Source organism: Moschus berezovskii, chromosome 23, assembly GCF_049115385.1.
Source record: "Moschus berezovskii isolate FMDL1 chromosome 23, NW_MosBer_1.0, whole genome shotgun sequence".
Taxonomy (NCBI): Eukaryota; Metazoa; Chordata; class Mammalia; order Artiodactyla; family Moschidae; genus Moschus; species Moschus berezovskii.
Genome location: NC_142482.1, coordinates 15,655,971 through 15,673,701, shown reverse-complemented (window position 1 = coordinate 15,673,701; position 17,731 = coordinate 15,655,971). Strand labels below are relative to the sequence as shown.

The 17,731-nt window shown below is 45.5% G+C and overlaps 1 protein-coding gene across 23 annotated transcripts in view; it reads right to left on the bottom strand.

The window, feature by feature from the left end:
* The window catches only part of DST (dystonin), a 542,031-nt gene that overhangs the window by 73,859 nt on the left and 450,441 nt on the right, over positions 1–17,731 (bottom strand). For all 23 annotated transcript variants that reach the window (XM_088831326.1, XM_088831327.1, XM_088831322.1 and 20 more), the window contains 6 exons: positions 9,382–9,543; positions 7,767–7,937; positions 5,078–5,244; positions 1,669–1,828; positions 1,149–1,475; positions 438–522 (listed from right to left, as the gene is read on the bottom strand). In XM_088831326.1, the coding sequence (XP_088687452.1) occupies positions 438–522; positions 1,149–1,475; positions 1,669–1,828; positions 5,078–5,244; positions 7,767–7,937; positions 9,382–9,543 (1,072 nt within the window). The remainder of the gene's footprint in view (positions 1–437; positions 523–1,148; positions 1,476–1,668; positions 1,829–5,077; positions 5,245–7,766; positions 7,938–9,381; positions 9,544–17,731) is intronic.

Genomic DNA, 17,731 nt, shown 5'->3' with positions numbered 1-17,731 from the left:
CAATAACTGCCTTCCACAAGTGGAAAGCTAATTTCATTCTGCCATGCGATTCTCTGACTAGTGCTCAGTATTATGCTGCTGCTGCTAAGTCACTTCAGTCGTGTCCAACTCTCTGTGACCCCATAGACGGAAGCCCACCAGGCTCCTCCATCCCTGGGATTCTCCAGGCAAGAACACTGGAGTGGGTTGCCACTTCCTTCTCCAATGCTCAGTATTATGAGTAATACACAAAACTTTCATTAAAAACTCAGTGAGATCATGAGAAAAAAGTGAAATCATAGTCCAAAATCCCCTTGATCGGCCTTCAAAGTGTTCTCCAGAACGAAGTCTTGGACTGGCCCCAAAATTCTAAAGTGCTTTGTGTTTTCCCCCATCTCTAAAATATTTCGAAAGCAATGCACAGTGTTCGTGGAATGATGATTTGAAAGGTATCTCACCTGTTGTTCGTTTAAGTAGTTCCAAGCCATTCAGCAATGCCTGGTCTACATTTTGTTTTCTAAGCTGGATGTCCTCTTGCAGAACCTAAAATACAGGCACCATCTTGTTATCAGCTACTCTTAAGAGAATGTTAACTAGGTTTCACTTTTTTGAGTAAACACCTCACATTTTCAAATAGTCCTCACTGTTCTCACATTTACCTCTCCTTGTCTCAGCACTGTGCCCATGTCTCAAGTTCATCTATCATAATTCTCCCCCCAGTCAGAAAATGAGCTACGTGGAGGGACTGCAGTGCTGGTTAGTCGTGGGCCTTTGTACACAATGATGAAATAACAAAATGAAAATGAACAATTATTGGATAAACTGAATCTCTTCTTACATGTGATTTAATTGAATATAACACTCTATATAAAATGGATAAACAACAGGACAGGGAACGAAACTCAGTATTTTATAATAACCTAGACGAGAAAAGAATCTGAGAAAGAATATATAAATATATAACTGAACTGGTTTACTGTACACGTTAAACTAACAACACTGCAAATCAACTATACTTCAATTCAAAAAAAGCTCACTGTATACAAAGGCAATGTCTGTTTTGAGTACAGGAGTCAACCTAAATCACAGCGAACATAAAATAATACAGAAATAAAGAGAACTGAGAAAATAAGGTCAACTGAAATGGAAAAATAAAATAAATAAAATACCAGCAACTCAGCCTGCTGTGTCCACAGCCCCTCGGGGCTGGAGTCCTGGACCGAGAGCCGCCTCAGCTTGTCATGCGCTTCACTCAGCCAGTTCATCAGCTCCACTTCATCTTCCCCAAAAATCTTAGCATTACACAGAGCCTGCTGCAGGAGCTCAGACCTGCTGTGGCTTTTCTCTTGAATCTCAATGTACCACACCTGGGAGGAGTCTAGTTTACTCTGCACCATATCTTTATCCTCCCTGGAGCTCAAAACCTTTAAAGACTGGCCAATGCTAACGGCCTGGTGTAAATGCTTATTGTGATGCAGGATGTCATCTTCTAAGGCCTAAACAAGGTTTAAAAAAGGGAAACAAAAAGAATGGACAAATGACAACATAAATCAAACAAAAAGATGACACGTGAAATGGGTCTAAGGTTGAACTGAGGCATCATGCAATAGCACGTCACTCAAATGCGTGTCATAAAACCACAAAGGAAAGGGACAACTGGATCCCACGAGTGTGCGATGAGAACCTTACTTTGTGGTGCTCAATCTGCTCCTCCAGCTTGGACGCTTGGGTTCCAATGGGCTCGCAGTTCGCCAGCCTCTTCTCTGTGGTCGACAGCCACTCATTCAGTGGCTCTAAGGTTTCGTGAAACTGCTGTGCTACCACGGAGATACCTTCCAGCTGACGGTTCCTGAAAACACGCCAACAGGAAGGTCATTCGGGGATGAGGAATGTGGGAAGCTGTCGACAGAAAGCTTCACTCACACGCCTGCGTTCCGCTCCCAGCACTTTCTGTAGAAAACATCTAAGGTTAAAATTAAAACCTCTCACACGGAGAGGACAGTTTAAAATAGTTCTTCTATTCCCTGTGCTTCCCCTGCCAGGGTTCAATCCCTGGTTGGGGAACCAAGATCCCTCAAGCCACTCAGCATTGCGGAAAAAATAAAAGAAATATCTATAAATCTTTTTTAAAAAAAATAATAGTTCTCCTATTAAATTCTCCTTTAATTCTTAAAACTGAACAAAGACCAACCTCAAGCACCTGAATCTTATGAAAGTCTTAAGTAACTCATCGTAATTCTTAACAATAATAATACTTATAATCTTAGTAATGTTATAATAACAATGGCAGCAATAATTATAACAGGTAATATTTACTGAACATATATTCTATGCTTTACAAATTAGTTAAATTCAGCCAGAGCACCAGTTACTGAGACTGCGTTAGTCAAATGGTCAAAAGTAGATTCAAGTTTTGAAAACTAAAGCATCCCCTGAACTGGAATTCCTAGTGATCCCTCTCCTCCTTTACAAGGTATACGGTCACGTATGTTTCCCCGAAGCAACAGTTATTACTTTATGGACTAAAATATCATGAAAGAGAAAAACCATTTCCCTGACTTTTACAAAACAGAATTTGAAATGCTTTTAGAAAACTCATTGTTTCCTCCATTAAAAACGTGCCGCGTAAACCTGCTAGAACGGTCTCCTTGGTTTCCATTGAGGGCAAGTGATTGTGCTGGTCTGTATATGGAGAACCTGATTCAGTATCCAATCCTGCGAATCATTTCTGCTGGGACCAAGAGCTGCTGTCTTAACCTGTCATCATGTTTAATTCTTAGGAAACTACCTGACTTGAGAAATGAATGTTCTATAGGGACAAAGGGAATTATGGAAAACTGGCACATGCTACTGAATGTATTGAGTTGGCCAAAAAGTTTGTTAGGGTTTTTCCATAAGATCTTACTGGAAAACCCAAATGAACTTTTTGGCCAACCTAACAATTTCTGTATCTTTCTATCACAAACCACATATGTATATATTTTTAAAACTTTCAGTTGAAACACATTTGACCTTTAAAAAATAAATAAATTACTATATTATTTTTAACTTCTGGATGATCACTAAGACTCTTCATTATAAATTCTATTAAATAGTATCGAATCACCTAGAATGAATGGAAATAACTTTTGAGACTAGGTTTAATTGGCTGTGATTTAAATTGTAAGGGGATCTATTAATCGGTGTGTGAATCAGAATATGACCACAATCCCTCCACTTAATACCACTGGGAGGATGGGTTAGGAAAAGGACGTCAGTCCTGGGAGGAAAGCAGAGATCTTGGCCTTCGTTTATTTAAAGAGTACTGAGCGCCTCTCCCATGGTGGTAATAGTAACTCTAGGGCGTTACACAGAAGGGATAATCTACTGACACACGTTAAAGGGACTGTGAGGCTTCCAGCCTCCCTGGGAGCCCCTTACTTACTCGTCTTAGAACAACGCTTCCTTCTCCTCTGTAATTCAAGATTAGACAAAGCCTTCTCTGCACTATCCTATTAAGAGTTCCAACGAAGGCAGGAAATGTGTGGAGACGCTCATTCAGTTCAGCGGGTCACCTGTTCCCAACCCAACCAGTATACACTCCAGTGTCGCAATGACTTGACGTGGGTCAGTGCAGTGTCAGCAAGAGAACGAAGAAGGACCTATGCTCAATATCCCACGACAAACAGTAAACCAAAATGGGGAAGGATGTTTTTAAAAGAATGTATATGTACATTTTTAAATGAAGTGAAGTTGCTCAGCCGTGTCCGACTCTCTGCGATCCCATGGACTGCAGCCTACCACGCACCTCCGTCCATGGAATTTTCTAGGCAAGAGTACTAGAGTGGGTTGCCATTTCCTTCTCCAGGGGATCTTCCTGACCCAGGGATCAAACCCAGGTCTCCCGAATCGCAGGCAGACGCTTTACCACCTGAGCCACCAGGGAAGCCTGCATTCTTATATATACGTATATATGTACACATACACACATATATGTGTACGACTGAGTCACTCTGCTATACAACAGAAATGAAAACAACATCGGAAACCAAGTGTACTTTAATAAAATAAAAAAAAGAAATGCAGTGAAGCCCAGCGGAGCCACGCTCCAGCTCCTCACCGTGGTAAAAGTCACGGCACCCTCCACCAGCCTCACCTCCCAGACACCTCCCACTCCACCTTAAACCAAGCTCGGGACACCGCTGCTGGTCCAGCCGCTAAGCCTTCGCACGTTCGGTGCTTCCACTGCAGTGGGAGTGGCTTTGATCGCTGGTTTGGGAACTAAGATCCCACACATCGCAGGGTGTGGCCAAAATTTTAAAAATTAAGAAACTGAGGGCACCATTTAAAAAATATTATTAGACAGTCAAACTTAATTAGAAACAAAAGTAGAAAAAAAATAGAGGTTGCCTGTCACCTACCCACCCCAGGCCGGGTTCTTCCGATTCTCTGCTACCATGGCACCCTGTGTGCAGGTTTCACTCTGAACCATCACATCTGTCCCTGCTCTTCAATGGCCACTACACCCTGCAGGTATTCCCCGAGGGCAGGGATGATCTGACAAGTGCACCCCCGGAACGCCTGGCCCTGCCTGATGCGTGGCAGGCAGGCCATAACTATGTTACAAATGATTGAATAAAGGACCCTGCGAGGGAAACGCTGCTCTTAAAGAGTTTCGAGAGGGACTTCCCTTGGTGGTCCAGCGGATAAGAACCCACCCTGTAATGCAGGGGACATGGGTTTGATCCCTGGTTGGGGAACTAAGATCCCAGATGCTGCAGAGCAACTAAGCCTGCACACTGCAACTACCAACTCGGTCCACGTGATGCAACTGGAGAGTCAGTGCACCTCAACAAAAGATCCTGTGTGCCGAAACTGAGACAAGTCACAGCCAAGAAAATAAATAAAAACAAACAAACAGGAGTGGGGAAGAACCGGGGACTACAGGACATCCCCATGGAGGAATGAGAAGAGAAGCACCACCACCCTGCCCTCTATGTTCACATACATGACAAACACAGGAAAAGAACAATTTGGAAATAAAAGTAGGACCAAAATGCGAGAAATCAGTACAAAAGCCACTGCCACTCTTCCCAAACCCTGGCAGTATTTACGTTACCTCATTTCGGCCTTACTAAGTAGCGCTTCCCATCGGCTATCCAGCAGACTCAGCTGTTTCAAAATCTTCACTTTATCCGGAGGTTCTGCTGTGGCGGCGATTTTTTCTCCTTCCCGTTTGATCACCTCCACGGTAGATTTGCGGTCATCCAACAATCTTTGGAGAAGCTTAGGAAAAAATAGTAAATAAAAAAAACAATAAATGGAAAGGAAACAAAGGAATAACTGTATAAACATATGCAAAACATATGCTTTGTCACACACTTTTGACATGTGACAAAAATAATTTTGCATGGGTTCACATACAAAAGAATTTGAGAAGTAGAGCTTTTTCGAAAACCTCATCCCATTTAACGATTCATTACTACTGTGTTAGACGCTGTGGCAGAGGCTTTTCGTAGTAAATAAAATGAACATTGATAAGGCCACTAAACCAACCAGTCTCAACGTTTTAATACAAGATAATGGGGTAGAAGGGTGCTGCTGCTCGGGAAAACTCCACTGCACTGGAAGAGTGAAGGATCCTCACTACTATAATGAAATGGCAATGCCCCAACACTCAACACTGATCTGTCCCACTGAGACAGAGAAGATAATAACTATAAATCATCACTATTTTCAGAACCTTTTCCCATGTTCAACAACCTGCCACGGAAGGGAAGCTGAGACTCAGACCAGTTCACAAGTCAATGAGGCTGAAACCGGAGGCTCCTGGCTGCTTTTGGGAGGTAGGATAGCTCCTAAAATTCTTTATGAGGATAAAAACTAGAGCCTTTAACTAGCGTTTCCACAATGACCAGAGAGTGAAACATGTCAGACACCTTGAAAGTTGGCGAAAGAACATTTCAGGACTGAGCAGCAGAAAAAAAGTCAATCCAGTTCTTCATTTCAAGAAGCTTGGAAGGGAGTGTTTGACACAGGGAGCCAAAAATCAGGATTCCCTCCCTCCACTTGAATAAAACAAGCATTTCAGTAGTAACTGTCATCCCCAGGCCCCATGTGGAGAGTGGTGAGCAAGGCACAGGCACACAGAACACCAAACACCACTGCTGCCTGAAACCTGACCCTGACTGACCCTGGAGGACCAAAGCCACGAACAGGCATCCCGAGACAACACGCTGCCTGGAGGTTACCCCTTCACTGCCGCTTCGCCACCAAGCCCACTCTGCTCTGTGTTGCGCGGCAGCCTGGGTGCGGGCGGGGCTTGGCGGAGAACGGATACATGTGTGTGTGTGGCTGAGCTCCTCTGCTGTCCACCTGAGACTATCGCTACTTTGTTAATCAGCTATACTCCAGTACCAAACAAGAAGTTTAACAGCCATTTAAGTCAGACCACCACACAGGAGGGGAGAGGAACAGGGTCCAAGAGAAGGGGAAGAGACGGCCTCTCTTGACACAGGTCAGAGATGATAAAATCAAAGTACAACAGGTGGTTTAGGCAGTAAAGGGAACAATTAAGTGGATTACTTTCAGTAAACTTTAATGAATAGCTTCTAGTAATTAAGAGCAAATTCGACACAGGTTTTGTTGGCTAAGCCTTGTTCATTAACTCTGGGTAAATACTAAAGGTTTAAATTAAATCATGAATGGTAATAGTCCATATTATTTTATGTTACACCATATTACATATTTTATATTTACTACATTATAGAAATTACACATTATATTTTATTACATATTATATGTATCAATTAAAAAAACAAACAAACAAATGCAATGTGTTTCCTCTTATGTTTCTTTATTCCTTACCTCTAAATCTAATTAGTTAATTTCTCAAGATACTAAAGTCTTCAAAGAATTTTCAGAGAGAGTAGTACTGGATGCCAAAACCCAACCAAGCCTCTGAATCCAATCCTTTTTTATAGCGTGTTGCCTTTTTAAAGGTAACCCTAATCAATGCGCTGTATGCCAGGAGCCCCCTGCTGCCATGCGTCATTTCAAGCCGTGGGTGACACGAATCAATACTGGATGGGTCATTAACGCTCCCAATGACCACAGAAGTTGTAGGTGTGGCCCTAAGGAGTCAGCAGCCCTCTAAGGAGTGTCTTTCCAACTGGGTCCTGTATGTGCAGCGTCAAAAGACACAAGAGCCCAGTCCTGAACGCAGGGGATCAACTCTGCCTCGTCAGTACAGGCTGAACCATAATAAACTGCCCACACTGACCTCACACAACAGACAACTGCATATGCACCAAACCAGTACATCAAAGAACCATGACATCTCTGATCAAAGCCACCTTTTCGCTGAGTGAGGTTGTCCTTGACTGCACTATTTTTTTAAAAAATTGTACACATCCCCTCTCCACTTAGCACTTCCTGTCCTCAGCCTCAACCTGTCTCTTTCCAGTTCTTAGCTCCCACCCAGCTTTATCAGTGGCCAAGGTTAACACTAATTGCTTACTTTTGTCTACTGTCTCTCTCTCCCTGTTCTTCCCTTCCCACTAACACTGAAACTTGATGAGGAACTTTTGTGTTTTTTATTTGACGGTACAGCTCCAGCACCTGCAAGGATGACTGACCTGTGGCAGATGGTGGACAAATATTTGTTGAATGACTAACAAAACAAGGTCTAGAACATCGATTACCGGTTAATGAAGACATCCTATTAATACAGACAGAGTCACAAGGCAAATGTTTACTCTCGTTATTAAGGTGTAACCGGAAACAGGAAGCGCGCTCCGCTAACTCACCTTCTGCTCCTGTATCTGGGCCTTCACCACCTTGAACTCGGCGGACGGGGCTTTCTGATTGGCCACGAGCTCCTCGGTGTCCCCCATCCAGCTGAGCAGGGACTCCAGGGCGTCCTGGAAGCGCCCGCAGTGCAGCAGGGCCTCCTGCAGCTGGGCTGCCCGGTGGGCCACCTGCACAGCCGAGGCCTCAGTTACCACCGCGCTCATGAGAAACCACACACGCCCACCAGCCCGCCCTGTCCACGCTCTGTTCTGCCCACTGATCACAGATTCTCTCTTCCTTCTCACTTAAAACTTACTCAAGGCACTGCTCATGGGCAGGATACAGACAGAAAGGAGACAAGCTCATTAGCAAGTCAGCCCAGCAGATAAGGTTACCCTCTCAACCCATCAATGCCAAAGAGGAGGACTCGCGGATTTTGGATGGATCCAACACACCGATGATTAGCAAAGAATCGTTCAAATATTTTAAGGTTACTGAAAGAAACAGTGCCTCTTTCACTGTTACCATTATCCATGGGGTTCCATTATTTCCTACGTTGAAAATCAAGGATAACAATTTTTTTTAAAGACTAAGATCTAAAAAAAACCTATTATTTAGTAGAGAGAATCAGAATTATATTCAGCCACACAAAATAACTATGAAGTATCCAATTCAATTCCACCAGCTCCAAGCTGTATATAGGCCTTTCTTAACAAGACAGGGCCTTTGTCCTGCAGTAAATGGAGTCTCTGTGTCCCACAGAGAGATACCCTATCGCCCCCTCAAAGGTCTTTTCTTTTTGGACTGAACAAGTACTTGGCAAGATAGTTTAAGTACCATGGAATACATTTATACCTGACACTGCATCCCCGTTGTGTGTGACTACAGTATGAATCAGACTCTAAAGAAGGATAAATGCTGTTTTGAGATCTGGCCACCAAGGAAGATTTCGGAGCAGGAAAAACTCCAAAAACAATTCCCTCCAGCACCAGATGAGCCCTGTCATCCCGAAACCCTTTTCTGATCATTTCTGTCACATAAAGAGCTGCCGTGTTTCAGCATCGTCTCCTTAAGCTATCAGGGTTACTTTGCCATGTTTTCTGTCATGCACTTTTGGGAAAGGGGGGATCTTCATTTCAACCAATGACATTTGGACTCCGCGATCTCCAGTGAGGCGCACACCCTCACCCCAGGGAGGACCAACACACGGCTGCACTGTGACCTGTGACACAGTGCAGAGTGAGCTGCTGATGAATGAAAATTAGGTTTCACATAAAAAGTGAGATTTCCAAGTTCTCTGGAAAGTAAGTAGACCATTTTGGCAGCGGGGAGCCCAGGCCCCTGGGTGGCACTAATCTGAGGCGCCAAGCAGCCCCCACGCCCTCGGAGGTGCGTGCACTGTCCCCGCCCAGGGCAGAGGACCTGGCCACCGTCCAGACAGGGCCCACCTCACCCGGCTTGCTGCCTGTGTCTGCGCCTTGAGCCCTGGGGACCCCTGGGATGGGCCACAGTCACAGGGCGGCCAAGGAGCAGGCAGGGCAGGGAGGCTGGGCTACTGGACACAGGACTGGGGGCCCCAGCAAACGCTGGCGAACAACCCGCAGGAAGGACAAGGGAGGGGCGACACGTCACCTTCTTGTTGAGGGTCTTCCAGCGCGCGCCGGCGGCGTCCAGGTCATGCTCCAGGGCCTCGGTGCTGGCGCCCTTGCTGGCGCTCTGGATGAGGCCCTGCCCCAGCCAGGTCACATCCTGGTGCCTCAGCTGCAGGGGTTCGACCTCTTCCTTTTGGAACACCTACGTTTGAAAAAACAATAATTCTCTGAATATGCATACCTAAGGGTCGGACAGGACTGAGCGACTTCACTTTCACTTTTCACTTTCACACACTGGAGAAGGAAGTGGCAACCCACTCCAGTGTTCTTGCCTGGAGAATCCCAGGGACGGGGAAGCCTGGTGGGCTTTCGTCTGTGGGGTCACACAGAGTCGGACACAACTGAAGTGACTTAGCAGCAGCAGCAACAGTCACCAAATACAAACATCTGTTCAATCAGCCGGTATGGATTATTACAGATAAAGGTAATCCTGGTTGCCTAAGTCATGTGTTGTTGCCTAGTCAGCCTTACAAATACTAGTAAAAAACTAAACATAAATTCTTAATATTATCATAACCACCCAGAAATATTCAGGAATGATATTCTAGCTGCATTGCATCAGCTTACCTATAAAACGAAAACAAGAGTGGACATGTCTTCTCTATCCCTTCATTATCGCAGCACTAGCAATCTCCTATCACTCCAATTTAACTAGTAAAAAAAGGTTTAGAGTGGCGTTACTTCATTCTTTTTTTTTAATGTCATTTGCAGCAACATGAATGCAACTAGCGATTATCATACTAAGAAAGTCAGAAAGAGAATGATAGATACTGTATCATATCACTCATACACAGAGTAAAATATGACACAAATGAACTTATTTACAAAGCAGAAACAGATTCACAGGTACAGAGAATGGACTTGTGGTTGCCAAGGTGAGAAGGGCGGACTGGGACTTTAGAGTTAGAAGATGGAAGCTATGACACAAAGAATGAATAAGCAACCAAGTCCTGCCATACAGCACACGAAACCCTATTCAACATCCACTCCATAATGAAAAAGAACAGAAAAAAACAATATGTGCACCTGTATCTATCACTCTGCTGTACACTGGAAATTACCCACTGTAAGTCAACTACGCTTCAATTCAAACCGCGGTTCTGTGACAACCTGGAGGGGTGGTCAAGGGATGGGAGGGAGGCACAGGAGGAGGGGACGCATGTGTACCTATGGCTGATCCATGCTGACGTATGGCAGAAACCAGCACAGTACAGCAATGATCCTTCAATCAACAACAAATAAAACATAAGATGGATAAACCACCAAGTCCTACTGTGCATCACAGGGAAGTATATTCAGTATCCTGCGATAAACCCTAATGGACAAGGATATGAAAAAGTGTACCTATATAACTGCGTCACTGTGCTGTACAGCAGAAATTAACACAACATTCTAACTCAACTATACGTCAACAAAATAAATTTTTAAAAAGCCAAAAAAAAAAAAAAAAAGGTACAGAAAATGCCAAGGAGCAAGATGATAAGATGGGCCCAAGATGGGCCTTCCCGAGTAAGAATCCTTACGGGCTCTTCTAAGGAGGCCTGCTCCTAGCTGGCAAATGACATCGGAGCCTCAGCTGGAAATGCGGGTCACTGACAAGAAGAGAAGCTGAGCCAGAGGGGCCACAGATGGAAGAAAGAGGTAGGCGGGCGCTACAACAGCGTGGATGCCGACACATACAGCCCCTCAACCTCTGTCAAGATGCCGACGGGCGTGCAAGAGGCACAGAGTCCTCCCCACCGGATCCCAGCACACGTGGCTTGCACAGCCAGTCTGTCCCCCGTGGGCCCTGCCTGCACTGTCAGTGCCTTTCCAGCACCTCCCGGCCAACCCTCCAGCCCACCCAACTTATAGGCCACACTGCCTGCAACTGGCAAAGTATCTAACTAATGTGTTAGAGTAAAATGCAAGTTCCACGAAAACACCAATTTGTTTTCCTTAGAGCTGCTTTCTTTCCTGGGCCTACCACAGCACCTAGCTTGTAATATGGACCCGGTAACTACTTGCCAAATGAATTATCAGTACAGAAAATTGTATTCCTATCTTGGGGTGGGTGATGATCATTCCTCAATAGGTAATGCTGTACATCAACTCTTTCATAGATAATACCAAAGATTTTAATATAGGGCTTGAAGGGGTCACAAGGACAGTAAACTCATTTAACTAAGGAAGGAAAGCTTCAGCTGGCGATTAAGGGAAAACAAGGTTTGGGGTGCTGAGTCATCATACTACATAAATATGACAGTACAAGTGAATGAATAGTTAAACAGAATATAGGAAAACACAATAAAAGCAAACATCACAATAGGAGTTAAGAAAAAACTACAGGCACAGTATGGAAAGCCACTGTGAAAGCTGCGGAGGCTGCCACACTCCCCAGACTTTGGCCCACGCCAGCACACCGGCTGTGTCTGTGCTATGGTACGGATGAGGACATTAAAGGAGAGCACACAAAACATGCACGATCACCTCGTCCAAAAGTCCCCTTTCAGCAAAAAGCCCAAACATTTTCTGACAGTTTCCACACTAGCTAATTGTTTCTATAGAACAATACTCAACATAAAAAGTCAATTACACAGAAAGAATTATAGGAGTTCCCCAAATCACTGGGACAAATACATAAAATGTTTCATAATTTTTAAAAGGCATTAACGTACCTAATAAGTCAATGGAAACACTGTAAGTTAGTAAAAACAGACTTCCATGCTATGATCCTACTTCTTTTTCTATACCACTTTCCAAGTGACTATTTCTAGGAATAGCTGCAGATAGGTTTTACTACTTACCAAAAAAAAAAAAGAGGGGGAGGAAAATAGGTACATTGTTAATTCCGGGAACTTGTCTGGTACAGAAGGATTCAGGGAAAAGTTTTATTCTCCCCCATAGCTAGTTCTCAGGGCAAAAAACAACAAAACTAATGAAAATGTTCCAGTAAATTGTCTTAACCTCTGGTTTCAGTTTGAAAGAAATGAATTTCAGGGTTGTCTATCAGCACAGTTCTGGGTGAGTCTGTAGTAATTTTCAAAAGTGCTTCCCAAGATTCACTGAGGGTTAAAAAAAAACTACTAAAGAATCTATATACTCCTAAGAGTTTTATTTCTTTCTACAAATAAACTGCAAAATCCTTTATAGTAAGCAAACAAACACTCTGCTAAGCTCTCAAACTAGGACACCATTCAATGCAATCTCGAGGAAAGGGCATGGCTAATTAGATCAATTATTTCATAGACTGATAGCATCCAAAAGCCTTATCTCTCAGTAACAAAATACCTAGGAAGAGAGACTCTCCCCAAGGCTAACCCTCAAGCATACAAACACAAGAGAAGCTTAAAATAAAGTAAAATTACCTCTGAGGCAAAGTTTACCAGAAGAGCTTAGGAAAAGGACCAAAATAGCTGAACTTCAATCTAAGTGGGAAGAAAAAAATTACAGGCTTGACAACCGAGGTCTCCCTATGACAAGGCTGCACCCTTCACTCGCTCACTTCACTCAGCACTTAGCAAAAGGGAAGGCGGGCTACGCGGATGCAGAAGGCAGCACAACTGCTTCTCCCCGCAGGCAGCGCTGCACAGAGAACACTTCCAGCACGTGTAAAGAGTCCTCAACTTGAGGAGAGCACTTCTCAGACCACAACAATGGAACACTGTGTTTGCTCCTTCCTGACTAAGCCCCTTTGAGCTTAATAAATCCCATATAACTGCCCTTAAGTGGCAGGGTCTTAAACCACAATTTGTGGAGAAGCCTAAGCATAACATGCATTCACAGTGGAGGGGGGCATTCAAACGAGGGGCAACGGCCACCATCCTGCCACCAGGGGCAGGAACACAAACAGCTGGCAATGATCGTGCTCCTCAGGAACCATCCTTAATTAGCTTGCAGTGATCGATGGATCAATGTCTGCCATCTGGCTGGGTAAAAATTAACCATCCTTTGCCCCCCCACCCACTGCACTCCAGCCAGAGACAGGACAGGACTGACCATGGTCAGAGACACCAGTGACCACTTGACGGCAAATTTCCCACCTCTGTTAATTACCTGAGCAGAGTGAAAGCCATTACAGACAGGGTCCAAGGTTCCTGCCTGGGCCCCTGTTTTTCGGGGAGCAGCTTGCTTTCTTACTGCTCTGAATTGTGAGGAGCACGGCGCACAGATCACCTCCATCTCCTGGACAGAAAGAGGAGCCTCCACATCCTCCTGGGATGCTATATTGGATTCTTCTGAATTGTACTGTGTCAATAATGTCAGGTTTTCCACTAAACTCGTGCCACCCCAATTGACGATATTTCCCCCCAGATCTGTGCGAGAAACAGCCAGCTCCTCTGGAGAGTCTCCCGCAAATTCCCTCCTTTGAGCAGTGCTTAGGAATTCTCCTGATCCGTAGGTTCTTCCTTCTTCTCTGGGGTTAGAAATGCACTTGCTTTCTCCCTCTCTTGGCTGAATGAATGAACCACCCTTAAGAGCGCTCTCTCTGACATCATCCTGCAGGAAGTTTTCACCACGGATTTCCCTTTGACCATGGACAGGTTTCATTTCCTCTGGTGGAGAAGCATCATGTAAAATCATCTTGAAGTTATCATCAAGGTGGGTGCTTCTGCATGAAAGCAAGGGGATCTTCTGTTCGCTGACGGAATTAACAGAAAAAAAGGGTCTGTACTGCTCTGCAGTCTGAGCATCTTCCGCAGAAGACAGGCTTCTGATTTGGGACGGGTCTCTGGGGAAAAGGTGCTGCTTTTCCTCCCTCTCTGCCGGAGGGCTGCACAAGCCAGAGTCGTCCTCCTCCGACGTAAGAGAGCTAGTAGCCCCTCTGCACTTGCCAGCCTTGGCAACAGCATCTGACAGATCAGCAGGTTCAACAAAAGAGCTTTCACTTTTGTTTGCATAATCCACAAAATTGGCCTGGACGAACATTCGCCAGGACCGTCTATGCTCTTTCTTTTCCGCATGGGATTTGGCTTTGGGTAAGCCTGTGCTCCGGATGATGTCGCTATTCAGTTTGAGGGCATCAAAGATCATCTTTTCATCGAGCTTGTGGGCTTCACGGCCTCTCAGCTCAAACGCACTGGAAGAAGCAAGGGGACCGTTGGAGCACAAAGAGCTGACATCCAGTGTTCTGTGACTGTAGGGTAAGGTCCGGTCTGTGAAGTGCCTGGAAGACAGGCTGCCCTTGGAACCCGAGTCAATCTGCTCGTTCAGCCTAACCGTGTCGTAGATGGAGCGCTGGGGCACATAGCAGTCCTCGATGTTGAGATCCTCCTCCTCCTCACCTTTCCCTACGCAGGGGGGATTCTGACGTAAACAGTCTGGTCTGCTCAGCGGCTTCCCCATTGCGGAGCCCGTTACAACAAACACTGCAGCTCTTGACGCAGAAAGTGGGAAATAAGGCCAGGCATCTTCCAGCAAAGCACACTTCTGAACAGAACTATAAAGTGCCTCCAACCCAAAGATACATCTCAGATAACACACGTCATCACAGATGAGGGGCTGAAGGCCAGCAGCAGGGCACCAGTCCACGTGCAATCCTCCCTTTACCTGGTTGTGTGAGAATGATTCTCAAAAATAAAGTGCATCCAACAGCAGAGAACAGAAGTCTCCTCCCCAGCCTCCGAAGTTCCCTTTCACATACTCCAAAACACAGAAAAAAGAAAACAAATAATACACTTATCAGTGGCTCAAACACTCATAACATTCCACTGTCGGTCCATTTCCCTTTTTATTCTAATTCTGCATCTGAGATTTCCAGATTACAATTTCCCCAGGAGCCAGCATGTTTAGAGTGTCAATTTCAGCAGACCTCTGGTTAATTGTAATCCACTTAAACACAGCTTGCAAAACTCCATCTCTTATAAATAAACTAAGGTTCAGAAACTTAAAAACACTCAGAGACTTAAGAGACCACGGACTATTCCGATGAAGGCACAGATCAAGTCTTCAGAGAAAAATAAGTCTAATACACTGTAAGAAAGTTCAAATTTTCTTTTACTCTTTTTGGGAGTAGCTATAAATAATCCTGATTCGAAAAGCAGGCTCTTCCCATATTAAGCGTCTTCGAGGCTATTCAGAATTATCCAAAGAGGAAAAAAATAGGCTTTTGGAAGGCCAGGCCAGCACAGTCTAGCAACCGTTTGAAGTAAATAGACAGCATGGTGTAATATAAACTCCACTTAAAGGGAAAAAAAAAGTATTTTCAAAGAGTCTTATCTGATCCTCCTTAAGACAGCTGATTCCATCTGAGGCCACCGCAGTGGAGAGGAGCCCCGCGCTTCCTCCGAGGCTGGGCAGCCGCGCGGCGGCGGGGCGGCGGGCGGGCGGGAGTCCCGAGCCTGGGCGCTCCGGGGGCGCATCTGCCGCGCGCCCCTCGCCGAGGCCCGGGTCCCGCTCCGCCACTACGCGCTCCCGCGACCGGCTCGGCGGGCATGTGCCCCGGACTCCGGCCCCGGCCGGCCGGGCGCCCGCGAGCCTTTCAGGGGGAGGCGCCCAGAGGCGGGCGGCGGGAGGCAACCGCCCGGCGGTGACATCAGCGCGAACCAGAGCCGGCCCGGGGGCGCGCGGCGGGCGCGGGGCGCGGCCGGCCGGCGGGGCGGGGGCCACCCCGGCGGGACAGCGGGCCCCGCGGGAACCGCGCCCCTCCCCACCCAGGGAGAGAAACGGGGAGTCGGGCTAACCCGCCACCGGGACCACTCTCGGGACGCTGCTGCTGCGCACTCGCAGCCCTTCGGAGTCCGTGATGCAGAGCGCGCATCACTTTCAAGTCGGATCTCCTGTTGTTCTTTTTTAAAAGCCCAAGTTCAAGTCGAACTGTACCCGGAGGAAACCACTCCTTAGGGTATGGAGCCCTGGGCACCGCGGACGAGGATATGAGCCGTTACTAGTAACTATGCGTGCCTCTCGAGGTTACTGCAAGGCTTGGGCTAAGACCAAGGGCGGCTAAGCGACTCTGGATATTTCATTAACAAAATCACAGCCAGGGAGTTTTATCCACTGAACAAACACTCTTTAAATAATACTGTTTGAAAATTAACTCAGCAAGCCAAACCTTAGCCTTTGGTGGTGGTGGTGGTGCGGGTTTCACAGTTTCATTTAAGTAAACTAAGATCTATCCATTCTTTATTTTATGAAATAAGCAATCATGCCAGAATAGCAGATAGAGGGCAGATTTTCTTTCCTCAAACTCACAAAATAATCTTTCGAACATAAATAAAACTGTGCTGGCCCCAAGTGAAGACAGGTCTAGTAAAAACAACAGTAGAGGTTCTCTGACAACTTAGCAGAAGAGATATGGGAGGGGCCTTTTGTACCTTTCATGAGAACACGATTTCAAAATGATTTTTTATAAACCTAAGAACTGAATCTTTAAAAAAAAAAATCTATCCATAACCAGAACTTTATAGGCAACATACATTCAACACTTATTAGATGCAACTCGTATTAAGTTGGAAAAAATATATAGATAGCCAACTATGAGGGATAATATACATAATAAACTACCCATCAACATAATAATATCAAAGCCCACTCTTCACGGTCAAGAAGTGAAATATCTCAGCAAGCACTTGATTCTATCTGAGCACACAGGTTGTTTTGCTGCGTGGATAATAAGACAAAGAAAACCCGCCCACAGTTACCATGTTTGAACAATGGGTCGGACACCAGGCCACAGTCAGCAGAGATGGAGGGGCTGACTGCCAGCTGCCACGACCTTCCTTATGCCAGTAGCTCCTGGGAAGCTACCCACTCGTGGCTCTGTGAGTAAGAAAGTCTCCACGGAGTGTGGACCAGAGGTGCTCACAGAGCTTTCCCTAAGAGACAATGGCCCTACTTCCACCCCCGCAGGATCTAACTCTAAATCATGAACTCAGCTCTAATCTGATCTTCCAGCTCTCTGTAAAGTTAAGGACAGCAAACTCACATTTGAGATGAAGAGTACACTTTTAAAGCTACACAAATAATTCATTCATAATTTCAGCCATTCATCAACACAGGCCTCACTATCTGCTAAGCAGCACAGGAAACCCTGGCAAAGTGCAGGTCCCCAGAGAGGCAGGACCCCCGCCACACGGGCCTGACAGTGAGGTGGAGAGTCTGGATGACAAAGTGTGCGGGGGGCACGGCCGGGAAGCAGGAAGTGCGACGGAGAAATCACCTCTGATGGATGATATTTAACAGTGTGCCATTTATTTAATAACTGAGTTCCTATTTTATTAAGCTGATTTCAACTAACTCTACAAAAGACGATCCTGGTACATTTGGGTTCCATTTGATATTTGTACTCTTAACATTATACTGGTATTGATGACAACAACTTGTATATTTATCTTTGCTACTTGAACAGA